General features: G+C 37.6%; 1 protein-coding gene across 1 annotated transcript in view; it reads right to left on the minus strand.

Annotated features, from left to right (window-relative positions):
* Nucleotides 1-19,706, minus strand: part of PCOLCE2 (procollagen C-endopeptidase enhancer 2) — a 66,844-nt gene that overhangs the window by 10,217 nt on the left and 36,921 nt on the right. The window contains exons 3-6 of the mRNA XM_081025309.1: nt 18,303-18,558; nt 13,883-14,007; nt 11,051-11,187; nt 2,484-2,638 (exon numbers count right to left, since the gene is read on the minus strand). Of these exons, the coding sequence (XP_080881435.1) occupies nt 2,484-2,638; nt 11,051-11,187; nt 13,883-14,007; nt 18,303-18,558 (673 nt within the window). The remainder of the gene's footprint in view (nt 1-2,483; nt 2,639-11,050; nt 11,188-13,882; nt 14,008-18,302; nt 18,559-19,706) is intronic.

Genomic DNA, 19,706 nt, shown 5'->3' on the forward strand with positions numbered 1-19,706 from the left:
AGGTCACACCTTTCCATCTTTGTAGAAATTTCCTCCTCAGTTTATTCCTTCTGTCTGCTAATATTTCCTCTTTTGCTGGCGACTTCCCATCAGCTTTAACTTGTACCAGACACTCAAGGCCTCTCTCCCTCTTTAGGGCCAAACCTGTGGAATGAGTTGCTGGAAGTAACTGTCTCAATTTCTTCACCTTTTTCCACACACCCTTCAGCCCATTCTATCTGGCTTCTGCCTACACAACTCCACTTACACAACTCATGCTAAGTTGCTAGGGACTCCAGTAACCTCCATGTCATGAAATCAAATGGAAACAATTTAAGCTCATCTATTTGAAGTCTCATCAACATGGCTCTACTGACCATTTCCTTCTTAAAATATTCTCTTCCCTGGCTTTCACGACACCTGCTCCTGGCTTTCTTCCCTCCTCCTTAGTCCTCCTTTACCAGCATATCCTCCTTTTTAAAATGTTGTAGTTACAAAGATTTAATTCCAGCCCTTCTCTTTTTTTTAAACCCTAACCTCCCTCTAGGCAATCTCATTCTGGATCATGGCATCTACCATGTATGTGCTGATGACTCTCAGATTTAAATATCTTGATTAAATCCCTCTTCTGGTCTGGAGGTCCATAGATGTAAGTGTCCGCATGACATCTCCACTTGTGTCTCACAGACACTTACAACTCAACAAGGTCATGGCTTAACTTACGAATCTACCGCTAAACACAGTTCTCGACTTCAGTGAATGGTACCATTATCCCCTGGGTTTTGCCAGCCAGGCACCTGGGGGGCATTCCTGATTCTTCCCCGATCTCCCTAGTCCAATTCATCACCAAGCCCTGCCAGTGTCTCCCAAGGCCCTTGGCTTACACAGAGGTCAGCGTCTCTTGACTGCCTCTGTATTTCTGTCACTGGGACAACCACGAGAACCTGCTGACCCTTTTGACCCCTACACTCCATTCACCTCCCAGTGGCCACAGCGATCTTCATAGTGTGAATCTAACCCTGAGCTTTGTTTAAATCCATCAACAGCTGCCTCCACACTTAGGATAAAATTCAAAATAGTTGAAGCATAAAGAGAGAGGTGGTAGGGACAAAAGATGAAGCTAAGAAGAGGCTAAGGAGGAAGTGTGAAGGGTGTTCTATGACATGTGAACGAGGTAGGCTCCTGTGCTGTCCAATATGGCAGTCACTAGCCACAGAAAGTTTTAAAATTAAATTAAAATTTCAGTTCCAGTGTACCACTAGCCATATTTCAAGTGCTCAATAGTGGCTACTGTATTGTGTGGCACAGGTGCAGACGATGAGTTTAAGGGGGAGAACATGGTCTGCTCTGTGTGTGTGGTGGGGCATGCAGCGGGGAGGTAAGAGAGAGGAAGTGTGGCTACTGATGCTGTGGGCCAAACCTGTTTGAGGCAGGCTTGAGGCAGAAAATAGTGTGATAAAAACAAGTTGAGCTTCATGTGTTTTAAATGACATGTTTAGCAGTTGCAAAACTCTAGGAGATAATTATAAACCCAAGTTTGTAATTTCAGAGAAAGTTTAGGACTGGAGATAAAAGCTGGGGAACCAGTAAGCACCATGGGTGTGACCAGGAAATTCACTGGAAAGAATAAGGACAACCAGGGTCCCCTGAGATGAGCTGGAGAAATACTGCCCTAGCATGAGGCAGTACATTTCCAGGCCACCAGGTGGCACACTTGGGGAGTGCTCAGACAAATAAGTGCCTGTACTGAGGACAGCTCCACCACCCACGCGTAAAACGGTGGGCCATAAAGCTGGGCTTATTTCAGCCCATTTCATATCTTAACCCTAGATCCTTCCTTCCCATCTGTTTTCTCCTCCCTGGATTTAGATTCTGAGCTCTGTGGCCTGAAATCCCAGTGGGTGGAACTGACAGGATGTAGAGACTAGGTCTAAAGGGACCCACTCCAACCTCTCCATTTCTTAGATCATGCCCCTGACGAGAGTTTTTAAAGTGGCTTCTGTAATACATCAAGTATTTTTGTATGATTAACTCCATTTGAAAAAACAGTAAACTTTGTATGACGCATTTTGGAGAGAAGGAAAAAAAAAAGCCCAAATCAAATACCGGCAGATGTGAAAACAGGTAGGATCAAGGCCCTAGAACTTTAACCTAAAATACTACAATTTTATGTAATAAAAAGACAATAAAAAGAAAAGCTTAATTTTATAAGTGCCAGAAAAGAAAAATAAGACTCGTAATGATCTGTGCCTCTAATAGGGTTCCTAGTAATTTTTAAGTGGTCATAATTTTCTTAGATGACATTTAAAAAACAATACCTTATTATTATTCTTACACCTTATATTTTTCTTTCAATGGACTCATTATTCTATTACATAAGTTTGCATCTTATTTAACTTATTTTAGTTTCAAATATCTTCCTCTTAATTATTTGTTTTTCATTCAAAAGAATTTTTGTTATACTCCTTAAGTTTGTGTACAAACTTCAAAACAGAAACACTTACCTGTAGTTACAGGGAATGTGGTAGTAACAGGTGGTGCTGTAGTTGTAGGTAATTTTTTTGGCCTGAATTTGTAGTGACCAATAAATCCATCTGCAGTTAAACTTAAGTCTGAGAAAAACTGAATGAGAAGCTCATTTCTCTCAGATAAAATTGGCCTAAAAGAAGGAAAACATGTTTAAATAAATATACATTTTAAAATTTAAGAGGCACCTCTCTGAAATGTAGAATTTTATAGATTTCTATTAACTTCTAACAATAGATTACTATTTTTTTAAACTTAAGAGCGAAAATACTTTTAAAAGGTTAAAGGGTAAATCTGATCAATATTAATGCTAATATCTAACATTTACTGAGTGTTTGTTCAGTTAGGCACTGTGCTTTATGCAAACTGTCAAATTTGCATAACAACCCTATTACTATCCCCTTTTCAAGGAATAGGCAACTGAAGTCAGAGAGTTCAAGTGATTTGCTCAAGGCCCTATGGCTAGTATGCAGGAGAATCAGAATTTGAACCCAGCACCAAGTGACTTGAGAGACTGTGGCAAACGTTGGGAGCAATGTAAACATGGAAACCGTGGCTGGTTCTTCACAAGCACCTCAGGGTTTGGCCAGTCTTGGGAACCATAAGCTTCTTTGAATGAAGACTCTGGGTCCTTGCTGGCCTGGGGAGCTAGGGACGCTGACCATGCAGAATCAGATAGAGAAATTTGAGAAGCAAATTCCCAGGCCTTGTGAAGACACAGCCCCAAGGGTTTATCTTAGCAGGCTGGTCCCGGGGGATAAGAAAGCCATGCAGAGTTTAACGGGACTTCCATTCCATTTTTAATGAGAGTTTTTTATGCATGCCTGAAATGGAAATATTTCTGTTTATAATATGGGTAGCAGAATGCTATGGAGGAGAAAGCGATTATTTTGTTTTGGTGGTCATGAACGAAATCATTAAAAACTAATGTTAAAGTTGTTTTAGGGGCTTGCTGGTTAATGCGTACTAAAAATTTAGTGGCAATAATAACTGAGGCTCAGAAGCTCTTCCAAATCTCAGGGGATAACTATATTAAAGACCGTAGTTTCGTTTAAGCTTTTGCTATTATTATTTAAACAATGGTAAAAATGCTGTTTGGCTAATTCTATTTAAAAACTAATTCAGAAGTGGAAAAATTAAACAAGTTATTTAATTGAGTTAATTGATGGTTTGGCTAAAGCCCCTTTTGAGGCATCGTCTCTGGTCCGAACCACATCTTAGGCATTACCGACAGCAAATGAGGCAACTCCCGCCCCCCCCCCCCATCAGCTACTTTGAGTGCGGGTGGGTAGAAGGGAAGGCAGATCTGTACTTGACCCAATCAGTAAGGGAAAATGCAAGATGTTTTCTGCCCTGAAGGTTATTACCTTCTGAGCCCAGGGACGGGGAAAACCACTGAGCGAGCTTCGTGACCTACATTGAGAGATCTGGTCACAAAAGTGACCAAAGTCATTTACACAATGCTTCTGAGAATCCAGCCTTTAACAGAAATAGTCCGCCTTGCTTTTGAAAACACATTCCATTAAATACTTAAATACCAACAGTGTGCATGAAACACAATTTTCAACTACAATTACAAACAAAATGTTACTCTTTTTTAAATGATAAAATTACAAAAAGCAGTTATTATAAGCCCCAAAGGAAACCTTAAGACACAACCAGGCCAGCCTTCTAGCCAGGATGCTATAATTATAGTTAGTGATTATTCACTGCCTTTTCTATGAACTGATCTTGAAAGCATACATCGGAAACTGAATTTTCTCAAGGAAGAGTATTTTCCTAACCCGGTCCTATTTTTGTGATGCTGCTGCTGAGCTTGAGTGTGAATGTGACAGAATCACGGTGCCGTAATGTACTGAGGGCCAAGTGTGGCATCACAAAGTAATGTTACAAATCACTAGAAAGGGGAGAGGAAATCTCAGTCGGATCCACTCTGCCCTGGCGAGTCCTGGGAATGGATTGGGGATGTTTCTTATCGTACAGCCAGCAGTGTCGCCTGTCTCTACTTTGTCATCCATCTTCCTCTTCTTCTTCTTCAATCACTTAGGTCATTCAACCACCATGTCCTGCCAACGTTGCCTCCTGAACAGTTCCTGATCCACATCCTTCTCTTCACCTCTGCACCCTTCCCTACCTCCTTGACTTTACCTGGATCACAGCTACAACCTCCTAACCTGCCTCCCGGCTCATCATGTCTAGGATGGGAGTTCTAGGGGCACTGGTCCTGTCACTTCCTGCCTAAATGCTCTCCGAGGGCTCCAATGTCTGCAGGGCGTGGAACCAGACCCAACCCCCAGCCTCCTCTCCTTCTAGGCCTTAACTCAAGGTGTAGGCTCAGGAATGGCAGATGACAGTCCTGTGCATCTGTATGAACGGAGCTCCCTCTGAGTGGAATAAGTCTCTCCTCCCCTCTGCCTCTGACTCCAACTCTGCCTCCAAGACTCAGATTCAAGGAGCACCGTGTCCTCTAACAAAACTCCTCTGACCCCTGCACCACTTGTCCTGACTGGGTCAAAGGGCTCCTCGTCAGAAATTCAACCAGGACAGCCCTCAGCCAATTTACCGATCTGCTTTATTTCTTTTCACTGCCTCCCACTCCTCACCTTTGCCTGCATGTATCTTTCTGTTCCTGGTACCTAACACAGCCCACCCCATGGCAGCGGGTCGGAAATGTTTGCGAACTGAATTCAGTGCTGTTGATACTGAACTGAGCCAGACACGGGGATGATGAGGTGATGACCCACCGCCCAACAACACTCCTCCTTCTACTCAGGCCTTCAATGGGGAGCCCTCCCCAAACGGGTTTTCTCACTTTCTACACTGCCCCACCCCAGAAATACTCTGACTACGGCAAAACATTCCTCTGCTGAAAGTGTTAGCTGACGGCAGGCAGTCAAGCTACTCCAGACAAACTCCTCGGAAGTGAGCAACGCTTATCACCCGCTCCGGTACCTCTCCCACCCCTAACCGCATGGAGGCAACCACAGCTCTCAATTCTGTGCTTAATCTTTTCTTTCTTTTTTCTATAGATTTACCAACACATACGCATCACTATACAATATATTGCATAGGTTTGCATGCTTTTAAACTTTATATAAATGAAAGGGTATCGCGTGTAGTTTTCTGTTATTTTTTTCACCCTCAACATTATAACGGTGAGAGTCATCCACTATTTTCACGGCTGTGTAGTGTGTGCTACAACACAATTGAATTATTCTCTTGTTGACAAACATCTGGCTGTTTACTTCCTCAGCCCAGTTACAAACAATATTGCTGAGAACATTCTTGTGTCTGTCTTGTGGTGCACGTGGGCAAACGTGTCCATAGTGGGCACACCAGGAGGGTGGGGTGTATGCTCTATGCCAGGGCACAAGGTATATGCTCGTTTTCCTCTTTATTAGATGATGCCAAACTGACTTCCAAAGTGGTTGTACCAATTTATGTTCTTTTCAAAGATTATTCACTGTGTAGCTTTCTTCTTTTGGGAATGCCTTTTCATGTCTTTTACCCATTTTTTTTCTATTGAGTTGTCTTTTCCTTATTAATTTTTAGGATTTCTTGATATATTCTGGCACCTAGATCTTTGTCAAATAAATGTGTTGCAAGTATCTGCTTCTGTTTCGTGCCTTCTCTTTTCCCTCTCTTGAAAGTGTATTTTGATGAGCAGAAATTCTCATTCAAGTTTCTCAGTTAAGTCCCCAATTCATCTATAATTGACTTTTGTATGATATTACATATGAATACAATCAATTTTTCTCACACGAATAAAAACTGTCCCCCCTTCCTTTGCAATAAGGCATCCTTTACCTGCAGACCTGTGGGTCTCTGTGACGTACCCGATCTCCAGACACACATGGACGTTTCTGGCCTCTCTTCGGTGTTTTCATTACTCAATCTGCCTATCCCGCTGATGAAACCACACTGTCTCAATTACAACAGTTTTCTGATATGGCCCCATTGTGGTGAAGCAAATCCTCCCGCCAGGTTCTTCTTCAGAACTGAATATCATCCGTCCCACCCCCTGGCTATTCCACGTACACTTTAGAATCAGACTGTCAGGTTTAATGGAAAACCAACTTTGATTTTTTTAAACAGTATTGATTCTTCCTATTCATGAGAATAGTATACAGCTCCATTTATTTAGGCCTTTTAAAATATCTTTTAGTAAGTTTTTATAATTTTCTCTATTAATGCCTTGCACACGATTTTTTACATTTATTATTATTTTATATTTTGTTGCTATTAAAAGAATCTCTTTAAAAATACAAACTTTTAAATTCAAGCAATTTAAGAAAAGATATTCTTGAATAAATTAATGTTTTCAACAAATAAAAACATAAATCTACAAGTCACACTTTAATCTGGTAAGGTATACAATCAATAGATTTAATACATTCAAGCCAACCTTAACTTCCTGGTCGGAGAGTATATTTTATCCATTGTTAGATTTGGCTTGCTAATATTTTTCTTTTAGGATTTACTTTTCATCACATTCATAATACTCTTTTCTTATACTTTCTTACCTTGTTTTGCTATCAATTTTTACAAGCCTTATAAAATTAGTTGTGGAACAATCCCCATTTTCCTCTGGAACAAACTGTGTAGTGTTGAAATTATTCTGTTTCTCAAACATTTGTTAGAACTCATGGAGAAAAGCGATCTGGGCTTATTTATCTCCCCCCTTGATAACTTCTAATTATAGATCAAATTTCTTTAATCATCATTTGCCAATTCTGCCTTTTTCTTTTTCCTGTGTTCATTTTTCTACTTGACAAAAATGTATTTTCTCCTGTTGTTGGATGCAGTGTTCTGTACCCATTTGAACAAGCCTGGTAATTGCTTTTTAAATCTTCTGTATCCTGATTTTCCATTTTTCTGTAATCCACAGTTAATCTGTCAGTTATTAAAAGAGATGTGTTCAAACTCTCCTACTGTAATAATAGTCTTTTAATTTTTATTCATTTATTTTTTTGATTTATATATTTTTGATGTCCATACAATTTATGATTATTACACCTCCCGCTAAATTGCACCTTTTATCATTACATAGTAATTATTTCTAGTAATACTTTCTATAAAATTTACTTTTTCTTGATATCAATAAAGCTATGCAGCTTTCTTTCAATCAGCATTTGTTTCCAATATCTTTTTCTATCATTTTATTCTCAAATGCTCTGTGTTCTTATTTTTTTGGAGATGTGTCTTATAAACAGCATATAACTAGATTTTACTTTGTTATCCAGCCTAACACTCTTTGTCTTTTCATTTATGATTTGATTCACTTGCATTTCTTTGATTACAGATATATCTAGAGATGTTTTATTTTGTGCTTTTTATTTGGCCTGCCTTTTTTTTATGTTTCTCTTTATTCCCTTTTCTTTTGGATCATTTTGTGTTTTTTTCTCATTTTGTGTTTTTCCTTCACTGTTTTGGAAGTTAAAGACTCTATTTCTACTGTTCCTAGAAGTTACTAAGTTTAACATCCATATTTGCATATTATCAAGTTTTATAATATCTTCACCCTATTCTCAAATAATACGAGGACCACGGAATCCTTCAACTCTTACCACCAATATCTTTGCTCAGTGTTTCTTCCTGCGTCTCAATCCTTTATTCTGTAATCATTAGCTTGCTGCCTGAAGTTCATAATGAAGTCTCTTGGTAGTAAATACTTTCAGCTCTTATTTAACTGAAAAGGTCTTTATTTTACCCACATTCATAAAAGAGAGTTTTTTTGGGTAAATAATTCAAGCTTGAGTTATTTTGCCTCAGCACTTTGAAGATATTCTTCTAAGATCGTCTAACTTCCATTGTGATAATTTATGTTTTCTCTCTTGCTGTTTTCAACATCTTCTCTCTCTGCTGTTATGTGGTTTTACCATAATACATATAGGAATGGATATAGTGATATATTTGTTGCTTAGGATTTATTGACTTCTTGAATTTGATAATTGATATCTTTCATCCTATTGGAAAAGTCTCAGCTATTATTTCTTCAAATATTTAATTTCCTGCATTCCCTAACGTTTATTAGGGAACTCTGATGAAATGTGTATGACATCCTTTCACTCTGGCTCTGTGACTTTTAACCTTGCCTTTGTATGTTTCAGCCATTGGCTCTTTGTGCTATATCCCAGGCAATTATTTCACATCTGTTTCTCAGTTCCCTAATTCTTTCTGGATCTATGTCTTATCAGCAATTTCACACATGTATTAAGTTTTTTGTTTAAGTTATTATGGCTAGTTCTGGAAATTCTATTAGGCTCTTTGTTAAATCTGTTTGATCGTTTCTGAAAGTCTCTTGTTTCTTAGTAATATTTTCAATAGCCTGCACTTTGTAGGCCCTCAATATGTCTTGCATGAATTTCTTTAAGCATACGTATTTCACATTCTGTATCTCATTATTTTACTATATATGTCCTCTGTGGGTCTGACTATACTGTTTTTTCTATAGACTCTTGTTTACGTTGGCTTTTCCTTTACAATTTTTTTTATTGGAAACTTATGTTTCTTGAAACTTTATTTATAGGCATCCTTAAAGCCTGAGTTAAGACGCATCCTTCCAGAGAATTTGTGTTTTCTTTTGTCAGCCTCTGTGGGTGCTACCAAATTGGAAACTCTTTATACTAAATTATTGACTGTGGCTTTTTAGAATAGTCAGGTAGTGTGAATTGTAACCTCAAACTCTCATGTGGACTAGCTTTTGGTTAGGAATTCTCATCAGAGACTACTTCTTCTTCCCTTTACTGACAGCCAAGGCCAAAGCAACCAATCCTCCTTACTGTCTACCTTGGGGAGGGGGCAGAATTCAATCACGTTGGTGTCACTTTCTATAGGTCCCTTCTTTATGCTGTCGTCTTTGTCTCCCGTTCCCAAACACAGCCTGTTAAGAATGAAGTTCTAGATTATCAAGAACTGGCACATGTCCTGAAGGAAGAGGTCACCTTCAAGTACAGATTCATCTCTGTGGATTTGGGCTTCTAATCATTTTTGACCTCTCATGATTTTTTCCAATTCAGCAGTGCGTTGTTTTTGTTTGTTTGTTTTGCTTTGGTTTTTAACTTTAAAAACATTGTTTGGTGCTTATTCTGAGATGGTTTTAAAGGGTAGCTTATTTTCCATATTGCTAGGAAGTGAAACTTGAAATTATTTTTTAAATATTTGGATATAAAGAGATGGAGAGACATGGCAGAAAAAGCTAGAGCAGAATAGAGAGTCGAGAGAGTGGTTTTTTTTGTTTGTTTTTTGTTTTTCATTTGGAATAACAAGTTTATAGGTTATGAGGAAGTAATTTTAAAAAGGAGGCAGAGCTGAAGATGGAGAAAACAAGGAATACTGGGTAGAGGAAAGTTTCAAGAGACAAAATGAGGAGGTCAGACTGGATAGAGATGAAAATATTGGCTTTGAATAAAGGAGGGTGTGGTAGGCTGAATAATGTCCATATTTTAATCCCTTGAACCTATGAATGTCTTACCTTATATGCAAAGGGACTTGCAGCGATGATTTAAGTTAAGGATTTTGAGAAGGAGTGTCCTGAATTATCTAGGTGAGCCCTACATGTAACCACAAGTGTCCTCATAAAAGGAATGGTTGACTACCAGAGAAGAGAAGGCAATATGATGACAGAAGCAGAGATAGGAGTGATACTCTTAAAAGATGGAAGAAGGAGCCACAGCCAAGGAACACAAAGCCTCTAGAAGCTGTAAAAAGGCAAGGAAACTGATTCTCCCCTCAGAGCTTCCAGAAGGAAACAGGCCGGCTGACACTTTGATTTTAGCCCAGTGAAACTGATTTCACACTTCTGACCTCGGCAGAAATAAGATAATAACTCTGTTGTTTTAAGCTACTCATTTTATAGCAACAATAGGAAAAAACTACAAGGGACATCCTTAGGACATTAGAAATGAGCCTTTCTCCAACACATTCACCTTTGAAGCCCAGTTTGGTGACAGTAATGTTAAATTATAACTAACTTAAATGTATTAAAAATTCTTAATTATTAAAGTAACATGCCCCATGTCACACAGCTGGGAAGTGGCAGAGCTCTTAGCTCCATAAACATTTGATGATAAATACACGGAACCTTTCCGGCTCACTCCACAAAAAACTGAGCAACAGTGTGAGTGAGGAGGCCCCACGAGGCTCCAAAAGGCCCAGGACAGAACCCTGATCCCGTAAAGTCAGGTGCATCTCTTGTGAGTTTCCTGGTTGTCTTGCCTGCATCCCCAGTACGCACCCCATTTGGTTCTCAGAATTTCCCCAATTCCACTCTGATGCTTGACTTCACCCAGTGATGTACCCAGGTACATCAGAATCTGTCCCTCCTGCTTCTGTTTATCTATTTGGCTGTCCAGGCCTCTCTACATTTGCTCATGTTGCCTTACTTTCTGGGTTGGCTATTCCATTGGTCATAGACCGCAAGTATTTGTGAACAAAACAGCAAAAACATGAAGTCTTCCAGAAAATAAAATATAATTGGGCAATTTAATAAGAAACAAGTGTAGGCTCACAAAAATATTCATGAAATAAAATATGTGCTACTTACGCAGGCGGACTATCGCCACAATACTTTCCAATTCTTTTGGCGTCGTTGACTTCGCCACCATTAAATACAGCCATGTAATCATATCGACAGTAGTTGTCGCGCTCAACATCAAACTTCTCAAACTTTAATTCTATAAGCTTTGGTGAAAGCACAACATTAGAAGTATCAAAATGGCATTGCTGAATAATCTCAAATGGCATTCTTCCTCTCCCCGGATTTGTAGGGTACCATGATTTTCCTTTTAAAACGTATTCATTCTGTTCCAATTACTTTCTCTTGTTTTCATATTTCTTCTGTGGTATTCACATTTCTTGTGGTATTCTTTTTATTTAAATTTAAATCATTCCAAAAAATCATCTCAACCCCAGATCAGCCCTAGTTAAGATCTTAAACTTAGGAGCTCTGTTCACTTCCAGCTATGAAAGTATGAAAACACTATGTAATCCTAGCAACCTACATTAAGGCTGCAATTGGGTATGCAGTGGAGTGGAAAGGGGGTGGCATCCCAACTTCATTCGTATCTAGAAGAAAACTCATAGAAATTAAAAGTATTATCTAAGATGTACCCTATGTTAGTGTGTGTTTGGGTAGGTAGAGTTGTTGTCCTTTCGAGGGAAGGAGACTGATGTTCCCATCACATGTAAAGGAGCTAAATTCTTGAGACCAGGGGCTTCTTGAATTATGTTTGAAGAACTTGCCTACCGAGCACAGCCTACTCAGTAATGTGGTTCATTTTTAAAGAGGTTGCGTAAAAGCACTGATACACAAAGTTGGTGTTAGATTTCCTAAGTATGTCTTAACTGTTTTTGCACTAAAACTAATAAAAGAGTCCTAAATTATTTAAGTTAATAGGAAGTTTGGGTTTAATAGGCAATCATTCCCCTTACTAACAGATTTTTTCAGGAGCACCGCCAATGTGTGAATCAAAGGAAATCTCATGGGGTTCATAATACCCACGACTCCCAGACAGCTGGGTGGTAGGGGAGCAGGCAGCCCTTCCTGCCACTTAGGGAAGACAATGGGCCCTAATTCCAGTTAGGACGGCACACAGTTATTAGCTAAAGAAGATTCAGATACAGTAATCTGGGTGAAGATAATAACGGCAATAGCATCGGAGGAACCAAAGGCAAATTTTGACTTTGAAGAGAACTGCCACAGACTTACATGTTTACCCACATTTAAAAAATGTCAACACCAGTGATGGGTGAATAATGGCTTATTCATACTGAGCATTGCTTTAAATTATATTAAAATAGTTCCTCTTTGAGTCCAGTAACTTCTCACCAGTTAGTAATAAAAGGCTTTTCAGGTTATTAAAAAATTGGCGGCACTCTCTCTTAGAAATTAGTCATATAACAACTTTTGCAGAGGAGATAAAAAAATAAGTAAGTAAATAGGAGGACAAAGCTATGATAAAGGAGGAAAGCTATGATAAAAAACATGGAGGTAAGTCTTTAGCAGAAGAAAATGCCCTTAGCCTCACACAGCAATTATTTAGGACGTTTTTCCCATGATATTTTTTCCTTTGGACACGGCTTCCTGTCGTCTCACACACTACAACAGTGACCACAACTCAACTGGCTGAAGCCAAAAATCACATTAATAAAATAAAACCCAAATTTAAATCTAAATAATCAAAGAAAAGGACAATGGAAAATAGATGCTGAATTGTAATCTGCAAGTATAATTAAGTTGAAATTATTTAGTCTAATATACATACAAACATCACAGAGAAAAAAATGACCAATACAATCTCAAGAACTACAGAATGGTTTAAATGTATGAGAAATGTAATTTTTAAATGTTATCTTAAACTATGAAACATTCAATAGACTTATAGAACCTTTCATTACTAAATAAATGACATTTTCTTTTTCTTAAAAATAAAAGTTTTGGAATTCTGATCAAAGCGTGTGCATTTATGTGCATGTACATTCAGATCACTAACTAGCATGGTATATTTGTCTGAATAATTTTCCATTAAAAAATGAATACATGGCAAATTGTATTCATGGAAGCGATACAAAAGGTCAGTTTAGAAATTTAAAAAATAGTAATATAATGCTCACCACATTTTGAGTAAAGTCTGTAGTGTTTGTAGTAATAATAATATTTTTAAAGTTATTTTCAAAAGTCCACAAAATAGTCCTGGTCTATTCCCATAATAAGTTCTGTCCTGCAATTAACATCTGGGAATTGTTCCCAACAAGGGTGAAAATTCACTTAACCACCAACTAATAAGCACTGGAAAACTAGACCTTCTGTTGATTGTTTTAGAACAATGAATAAAGTCATTAGTGGGGAATCTGCACAAATTTTATTTTAAATAACAAGAAAGAAACCCCACAAAGCAGACTAGCTTTCACACCAGAGCACTTGTTCTTTGAAGAGAAGCTGTAGCTTGCTTGCACTGGCTTTCTCAAAGTGAAGCAGTCAGACTGGTTTAGGTTTGGTGACTAGGATGGGAATTACGAGGACATGATGGCTTTGCTATGGGAGCAAATAGTAACCGGAAACATGTATGTACTTGGGGATTTTTATCTTCCCACAGATAGTCACTCTCGCTTATAGCATCTCCACATGGAATTTGCTTACCATTTATTTGTATTTCAAAGCCTGTTGTGAAAATTGCAATTATAATAGGAGATTGAATCCATAACCCTGCCAGTCAAATAGAGCCAAAGCAATGTTCACCAGGTCTTCGCAGGAAGACGTACCTGTGTCCAGCAGCACTCTCCTCGCCAGGTACCCGCAGCTCTTGGGAGTCGGGCCCCTCATACCCTCTAGGACATTCACACATGCATATTTTCTTCATATTTTCAGGAATCTCACCTGATTCTTGGGGGCCACAATGTGCCACACACAAGTGACTCCTGCAGGGTAATCACGGTCTGGCCAGTTGGGGGTTTTAAAAGAGCCGGAAGGTCTTTCAAGGCGTCCTCCACAGTACTGATCCCCTGAAGTTATTAAATACGAAAAAAAATCCAAGTTTATACCCTCAGATATGTTATGAGGAGATTAGGAATTTGGAATATTAGGTGATACTACAGTAAATAAAGACAATAGCAAAAGCTCTTAAATTCTCTCTTAAAAACGGTCACAGAGCCTCCTCTAACCCCTCTCCCTCCCGCTCCCCCTCCTCCTGACAAACCACATCAGCACAAGAGAGTTTGTGAAGGCTCAACAAATTACATAGATTGTAATAACCCTCAAGGCAAGGATATTTATAGATAGGATTAAAATCCATGCTCATGGACAAAGTTTGAATTAGTTGGTACAGAAAACTCATTACCAGAAAACTTGGTATGTCATACATTTTTAACAACTTTTAAGAATTTTTGTTTGTAAAAGCAATACATGATTATAAAATTTCAGCAATACGGAAAAGCATAAAGAATTAAAAGTTACCCCAATACCACCATCTAAATCTAACCACAGTTAATATTTGACAAATATCATTTCAGACATCTCTATGCATATGTGTTGCTAGGTTGACAGTAATAAATTCAGAAATATATTTTAATACAAAGTTCTAAATTTAATTAAACTTGACTTTAACTAACAAAGAAAAACTAATCGAAACTAAAGGAAATAATACAGTTTAATGAAATAGGTCTTTGACACAGATGATAATCATTCTTAAAAGAACTCTCTAAATTTAAGAAAACTGCATTTAAAAATTGAGGCTGGCATAATTTCTAAAATTTTTTATTCATGGAAAATTTGAAGCATATACAAAATAAATAGAATAATATAATGAACTTCTGTGTATCCATCACCCAGTTTCAACAATTATCATCAATATACTATTCTTTTTCTCAATACTGCTACCCAATCCCCATCATCGCTTTTTTATTACTATTGACTTACACCTTTAGAGGAGGTAAATTTGTATACTGTGAAATGCACAAATCTCAGCCGTAAAATCATGAAACATGGATATACCCATGTAAGCCACACTCCTATGATGATATAGAATCCATTTCTCACAAAATTTCTGTATCCCTTCCCAGTCATTCTGCTGACTCTCCACACCACTTTCCTGAACAATTCCACTTTAGATTAGTTTTACTCTAGACCTTCATAAAAATGAAGTCATATAGTGTGTACACGTCTGCTTAGCACCACAGCTGAGATTCTTACAAGCTGCGCTGTGTGTTGGTGATGTGCTCCTTCACGTTGCTGAGTAGGATTCCAGTGTATGGAATTCGTGTACTCATTCTCCTGTGGATATTCACTTGGACGTTTCCAGTTTCCCTTATTGGGTGAAAGAAGCTGGTAGGAACATTTCTGTACAAATCCCTCTGTGGAATGTATTTTCATTTCTCTTGCACAAATACACAGGAATTCAATTCCTGGGCCAAGAGGACATGTAGATATTAAACTTCATATAAAAGTACTGAAAAAATTTCCCCAAGTGGTATGAGCACTTTGGTTGCGTTACATGCTTGCAACCATTTGATGTTTTAGCCAAGCCAGTGGGTATGTAATGGTATCTCAATGTGCTTTTAATTTGAATTTTGCTGTTAGCTAATGATACTAAATAGTTCTTCGTGTACTTATTAGATATTTATATATCTTCCTGTGTGAAATTTGTTTCGCACATATTTTTCCATACTTTTACGTTCAATCTATTTTGACTTTGTATTTCAAGTGTTTTCTTGTAGACCACAGTGTTGGGCTTTGCTTTTTAACCCATTCTAATAATCACTCTCTTCTAATTGGCGTATTTAATCCTTTGCATTTAATGATTTTATTGATATGCTTCAATTTAGTGTCATTTACTATTTTGTTCTTTTTGTCTCACCTTTCTTTTGTTCCATCTGTTCTTCCTTTCCTTCCTTTTTTGGGTAAGTTGAATAATTTTAGTATTCTATTTTAATCTTTTGCCTTTTAGCTCCAATTCTTGTATTTTTAGTGGTTACTCTAGGGATTACAATATGCATCTTTAACTTATCACAATTTACCTAGAGTTAGGATTGTATTTCTTCATGTATTGTATATGTATGTATATATGCAACACTATAGTTCCATCTATTTCTCCATCCTTTGTTCTATTTATATATTTATATATATGATATATATGTCATATATGTGTCATATATATGTCATATATATACTGTACATATGTCACATATTATACATATATATATCATACAGTATACATTCCACAATATAATGTAGTTTGTTTTGTTTGGAACAAACACATGTAAAGAAATTAAGAGAAGAAAAGAAAATAATACATAGTCTTTTATTATTTACCACTTCCAGTGGCCTTTAATCCTTCCATTACCTTTGTGTTACCCTGTGGAGCCATTTTCCTTCAACTTGAGGAAATTCCTTCAATATTTCTTGTGACGGAAATGTTAATCTGAAAATGTCCTTATTTCACTTTCCTTTTTGAAGACTGGCCGTAGAATTCAAGGTTGACAGTTTTATTCCAGCATTTTAAAAATGCCGTCCACCGCCTTCTGGTGTCCATCATTTCTGATGACAAGAAAGCCATCATTCACAGCAGCTTACCCTTGTGCGTAATATGGCTTTTACATGATTGATTTTAAGATTTTCTCTTTATCTTTAGATTTTTGTAATTTAATTTTGATGTGCTTAGGTGTGGCTTCATTTTTATTTATCCTGTTTGGCGTTTGTTGATCTTGGTCTATAAATGGTGCTCCTCACTAAATTTTGGTGGCTTCAAGCCAGAAATATTTCTTCAGATATTTTTTTCAGATGGTTTTTTCTGCATTATTATCACTCTTACTCTTCTGGAACTCAAATTACATGTGTTAGACCACTTGATATTGTCTCACTGACCTTGGGGGCTCTTTTTCTTTAATATTTTTCCCTTTGGTTCTTCAGATTAGATCATTTCTATTCGAATTCACTGACTCTTTCTTCCACTATTTCTAATCTGCTTGTCAAACCATCAGGCAAATTTAAAAATTTCAAATTCTGTATCTTTCAGCTCTAGAATTACTATTTTACTCTTTTTTAATAGTTTCTGTTTCTTTTCTGAGATTCTCAATCTGTTTATTATACATATACTTCCCCTTAAGTCCTTAAACATATTTATAATAGCTGCTTTAAAAAGCTTATCTGCTAACTGCAACATCTGAGTTGTCTTGGGGTCAGTTTTTCTTGACTGCTTTTTTTCTTGAATATAGACATACTTTTCTGGTTTCATCATATGATTGGATACAGGATATTATGAATGATATATTATAGAGACTCTAGATTCTGTTGTGTCCCTATGAAAAATGATTTTTGTTCTAGCAGGCATTTAACTTGGCTTGATCCAAGCTCAAAATTTGTCTGTCTGGCAGAGGGCAACAGCTGTAGTTTCTGTCAGTTCTTTTATCTTCCAGCTAAGGCTTTGGTGTGAGGCCATCGAAGCTCTCCTGCACATATGTAGAATTTAGCTGTCAGCCAAAGATTAGGATGGATGGCGAGATGGACAGATGATAGACAGATAGATAGACAGATAGATAGATAGATAGATAGATAGATAGATAGATAGATAGACAGACTTTGTGCTTCAATTCCTCTATCCTTCCAGCCAGGATTTCCTCCCAAATATTCTGGCTGCTCTATCAGGCCCAGATTCTGTCCTCCGATATCTCAACCAGAAATGTTGTTCTATAGCCTAAAGCAAGAGCAGATAAAGCACTCCCTCAGGCAAAAGGCTGCAAATTTAACAGATCTTGCCCTCTGCAGTTATCTTTCAAGGACAGAGATTTCTATCCTTCAGAGCTCACAGGTACTGTTATGAAAATATCCCAAAACATAGTGTTGAGTGAAAAGAAAGTTTTGAAACAATAGGAATTCATGATCCTACTTATATTTTTAAAAAGCTATTGCAAAAGTGCACACACATAGTGCATTTTCTAAGTGCACATAGAAAGGGAACCAACAGAATACACATGGTTATTTCTAAGAAGGGACTACAGTGAGGTGAAGGGGTATGTTTCTATATCTGTATGTGTATGTATGTATGCAAACTTCACATTTTTACTCCATGAATCTCTATATTTGAATTTTTACAAGAATATATACGGGCTTTTAAAAAAAGACTGATTTTTTTTAATGATCTCTTGGTAGCTTGGTGGCATTTATTAGTGCTCTGTTGGAGAACGTCTCTTAAACTTGAAATGAAAGTAGTAAATCCATATAAAGTGCCTAGAACAGTGCCTTACACACTGTGGTTACCCAGTAACTGTGAGCCGCCCTTACTGCCATTGTATAGAAACAGTACCTCTTTCATTTGGTTCAGCGGCCGCGAACATGGCCATGAAGCCATTCCCAGCTGTGTTGGCATCAGAAATCATCTGCACCATCATCTTGTTGCCACTGGACACCAGGGCTCCCGGCCGGAAGGTGCCACAGAAGCGCCCGATGCGCTGACCATTGGTGTGGCCACTGTACACATCCACAAAATCGTAGCGGCACAGGTTGTCACTCTCCAGATCGATGAATCGGAAATTGAGAACGACCACTTTTCCCTTGGGAACCTGCCGAGAAAAGGGCCAATTGGAAAACTTTGCCATGAAAACAATGTCTGAGGCCTTCTCATGTACTAATTACTAAAGTAAGCAGATAAAAGTATAATATCCAAGATGATGCTTCCCCCCCCACGCCTCAATCTGAACTAAGCCAGAAAAGATGTTCCTAATAAAATCTAAGTGTTTATTCTTTTTGACAAATCCACAATTCTCTAGGGTACACAGTGTTATTCCTAGGGAGTTCATCTCAACAAAGCTTCTAAATATTGGGTGAGTCTTATTCATACAAAGAATACTAGTCCTGATTGGACCTTAGCACAGATTTGCATATTCTAAAATATCAAGGTATATAAACATATGCTTGGCAAAGAAACATTTGAAATGTCATTTCTCACAAATACAATGGGTCGATCTCAATAACAGAATGTTTCCAAGTTCAAACTAAAGGGATCATCTGGCAGTTGTGCAGCTAATTTATAGATAAGTCACTTTGGGTCCTGAAAAATCCAGGTCAGTTATGTGGACTGATTACATTAACTGAGTAATTGTTGCATCATCGCTTCTCCAAGTCACTGAGATTTTGTTTGTTTTTTAGGTGAAAACTTTATATACTAGGTAAACTTGAAACACAATGCACTGATGAAAATCATGAGTTTTCACTTTCTCCTAAGACTTTATTCACCATAATTTACGCCATATAATTCTTATGATGTTTCCTTCCTTGTTCCCTGAATAGGTAGAAAAAAAAATGGCTGCAAAAACATTTGGCAGAATTCTTACAAAAGCCCCATTTCTTTCTCAGTTCACACCATCTTTTAATTTCTTCATTCAAGTTGCTTAGTCATATAGTTTCAATCAGATTTATTTCACATTTTCAACTACATGAGGTCCCCACTGAATTGCATAAAAATTTTATTCTGTAAAAACTTACAGATGACAAAGGTCAGTAATTAAAACAAAAAAACAACCTACAAGCCACACTGGTTAGTTTATATTCATCTTAATTAACTATCTCACACTCAAGAGTCAATAGATACTTTAACAATATGGCTTCCCCATGTTCGTGAGTTCAGTGGCATGATTTTGTTTTTCCTACAATAAGAGGAAGTGTTTCAGTGCTACTCGCCTTTTGTGTCAAACACATGCACACTCCAACA

This window comes from Rhinolophus hipposideros (genome assembly GCF_964194185.1).
Source record: "Rhinolophus hipposideros genome assembly, chromosome: 2".
Classification (NCBI taxonomy): Eukaryota; Metazoa; Chordata; class Mammalia; order Chiroptera; family Rhinolophidae; genus Rhinolophus; species Rhinolophus hipposideros.